Source organism: Tupaia chinensis, unplaced genomic scaffold, assembly GCF_000334495.1.
Source record: "Tupaia chinensis unplaced genomic scaffold, TupChi_1.0 Scaffold000159_1, whole genome shotgun sequence".
Lineage (NCBI taxonomy): Eukaryota > Metazoa > Chordata > Mammalia > Scandentia > Tupaiidae > Tupaia > Tupaia belangeri.
Window position 1 is genome coordinate 1516502 of NW_006159630.1, and position 3365 is coordinate 1519866.

The window sequence follows — 3365 nt, forward strand, 5'->3', positions numbered from 1 at the left end:
CCCGGGCCCCCCACCACACCCCCCCCCCCTCCTCTGGAAGGTTTCTACTAGGGTCCAGCCACACACTCCAGCCCGGTCCCCCACTGGCCATCTCACCGTGCACTGGCCTCTTTGAAGCCACCCCGGGCTCCGTGCCAGCCACAGGGCCTCGCCTGCTTTCTAATGTAACCACAGCCAGGGGCCCAGTGTCTACATGGGGACCCTCAGTTGCCATTTGATGCCTTGGGGGCCATCTGCTCCTCAACAACTCTCTGGGTGAAGTGGGCAAGAGCTCTCCACCCTCTACTACCCTCTCCCCCTCCACCCCCTGCCTGGGGTGCACTGGAACAGCTGCTGGCCATCCGCGGCCGTGAGGCCGAACCAGACGATCGACCCACCTAGTGCAACATCAGCTGCAGGGCCTCCAGGCCTGCAGCCCCGCCATCCTCCGGGACCGAGCTGTGCGGCCTCAAGCTCCACCCCCCTCAGCCCGAGGCCAGGACAGCGGGCTGAGGAGACCAGCACTGGCCGACCCGCCGGGAGGGCCCCGACACAGTCGATAGCCGCTTGTGTTGGCCTGGACCTGACTGAGGGTGCTCTGTGCTGCTGGACAAGCAGCTCCTCCCCAGAGCAGCGTCCGGGGCCCGCCGAGAGGCAGCCCCATGCCCCCCAACACCCCAAGGAAAGGCAGTGGACAGGCCACCCAGCAGGGGGCTGGACTTGCAGGTGGGGGCCTGGTGGTGGGAGTAGGGGTGGCCTCATGGCCAAACCACACAGCCCTCAGCATAGGCCTGTCACCACCACCTGGCAGCAGCGCCCGGCCCCTGGGCCCTCTGCCACTCTCCCAGCTCGGCGCTGCTCACCTGGGAGAAGGCGGGCATGGCCACGCTGTAGGGCCTCTGCTTGAAGGTGCCGGCCGTCTGCGCGGGGAAGGCCCGAGAGGACGAGCCGTAGTCAGGGGGCGGCAGGGCCGGGTCCTCCTTGTCCAGGAGGTTGCCGGTGCTGCTGCTCTTCCCGGGCTGCAGGCTGCAACAGACAGAGGCTCAGGCTGGAGCCCAGTACGGTCAGCCCTCGGGGGTGAGGAGAGGCTGCCATGCTTCCCAGGGTCCGCCCAGCCCAGCATGCCTCCTTCCACCAGGGTGACTGCCCAGACCTGGGCGAGGGGACGTCTGGGGAGGGCTGAACCACTGCATCCGCCAGGGGAGCCCTGGTCTACCCCAGCCCCCACCCTTCGGCAGCCCAGTCCCACCTAATTCTCCCAGGGCCTGAGGGACGTGGTTGGGGACCCACGCCCGTCCCCCACAGGGTGGCACCGCAGCACCCGCCCCTCCCTCGCGCCTGGAGCCCAGCCACGCCGTGTCCGCGCAGCCCCTCCTCTCCAGAGCCCCGCCGGCTCTCACCTCATGTGCAATCTGTCACTGCCATCACCGTCCAGCACGCGGGTGTAGGAGAAGGGAAACCAGCCCCGCCTGCAAGAGAGCCCACCTCAGAGGTCCAGTGCAGCCCAGGGCCACGGCAGAGCTGAGCTGAACCCTGCCCTGCTGGCTGCCACGACCTGCCCGGCCAGCTCCCCGGCACTCCGCGGGACAGCAAGGACTCATGTGCACTGGCGTGCTCGGCCCTGAGGTGCGGTCCTGGGGCTGTCCCTGCCCTACCTCCTGCATGGGGGTGCAGGCCTTGCCAGGGTCCTGGGCAGAGCTGCTGCTCAGAGGGCAGGTCCCCACAGCAGCCCAGCCCCACACTGAGCGCGGCGATGGCCAGAGAAGCCACTGGAAGGGGGCAGTGCCCAGAGGCATGCTGTCCCTCGAGACCCTCCCACCTGCGCCCTGCCCAGGGCGGGGTGGCTGATGCCTCTAAGCTGGCCGGCAGCTGCTAAGGACACACCGTGGCCGAGAAGGGGCCTCCCGACATCACCGCAGGGGCAGGGCCAGCAGTGGGGGTACTGGCCAGGCACTCCGCGGACAGGGGTTGATAAGCCAGGGAAGTGCAGCTCGTGTGTCACAACAACACGACTTTCGGAATGCACAGTGGAAAAGCCATGGGGTGGCAGGGCTGTGGCCTCCGCCAGCCAAGTCAACCTCTGCTGTCAGCTCGCTGCAGGCACCACACGCCCACGGCACGTACGCAGGGGACGGCATGCTTATGCCACACTGAGGGGCGTGGAGGGGATGGCACGACGCGTGAAGATGGTCACCGCCCTCCTGGGCCATGCATGTCCCACCACCCAGCTTTCCTCCAGGGCGAGTCTGTGAGCTGGATCAACCGAGGAAGCATCCGGAGCCACGGGGTCCCACGTCCCCCTGCCCCACCCAGGGCTCACATCTTGGTCTTCTCGCTCTCGCCATAGTGCCAGCCGTCACGGGCCTCAGGGACCAGCAGGGTGATCAGGTCGCCCTCCTTGAAGCTCAGCAGGGTGCTGTTGTCCCCGGCCGCATGAGAGAAGATGGCTTTAACCCGCATGCGGCCATTGCGTTCCAGGCCAGCCGCCATGGAGCTGGAGCGTGGCAGAGTCTTGTTCTCAGCTGTGGGACAGCAGGCAGGAATGAGGGTGCTGTCCACGGCAGAAAGGAGGCAGGACCCAGGGCGGATGCCAGGGTGCAACAACGTCCTCAAGTGCACACTGATGGTGCGCACTGATGGGCAGGGCTACTGGGAGCTCACAGAGCACCACGCCTGCCCAAGTCAGCGACACCCGCCACGCGCACAGCCCACGGCTGCCTTAATGGGAAGGCCAGGTAAAACCCGTGGGCACTGCTGGAAAATCTGGGGTGCTGCACGCACACCACACCCATGCGCACCATGGAATGCGCACAGCCCCCAGACACTGTACGCACACCCTGCACGCCCACAAAGCCTCCCTCAGAGGTACGGCCTTGCTACAGGCCCGCCTCCTGCCCTGGCGAGCCCTTACTGGTGGCGTAGCTGTTCTTGGGGGCCACGCTCTTGCGCACAGGGAGCGTGTTGGAGTACGAGTCACTCAGCTTGCTCTGAGACTGCGGGGGAGGCAGGGACTTGGGCTGGGCAGCCTTGCGGTCGGCCCAGGGGTTGTAATCCTCGCCGTCAGGGCCTGCGACGCCGTTCACGATGGGTGCGCTCTCCTGGGCGGACATCCGCTGCAGAGAAGGGGTGGCAAGGCGGGTGTCGCTGGGGGCTGTGCCCTTGCCCTGGCTTGGCCCCTCAAGGCCACCCTCCTGTATCTCACAGCCTTCAGAGGCCTGGACTCACCCCCACAAAAGGAGCCAGCTCAGGGGGCACTGGCAGGGGCTTGGCGCCGGGGATGGGGTCAGAGATGACCAGGTTGGACTTGGAGGCCGACAGAGCACCTGGCAGGATGGTGCCGTTGCTGCCGGCCGCCTGCCGGCTCCGCCGGCGGGGCCGGGCCGGGG

At 67.4% G+C, this 3365-nt stretch overlaps 1 protein-coding gene across 1 annotated transcript in view; it reads right to left on the reverse strand.

The window, feature by feature from the left end:
- The window catches only part of BAIAP2 (BAR/IMD domain containing adaptor protein 2), a gene marked incomplete in the record, with an annotated part of 57896 nt that overhangs the window by 7872 nt on the left and 46659 nt on the right, over positions 1-3365 (reverse strand). The window contains 5 exon segments of the mRNA XM_014586731.2: positions 843-1005; positions 1380-1448; positions 2300-2501; positions 2891-3092; positions 3205-3333. Coding sequence (XP_014442217.1) covers positions 843-1005; positions 1380-1448; positions 2300-2501; positions 2891-3092; positions 3205-3333 — 765 coding nt within the window.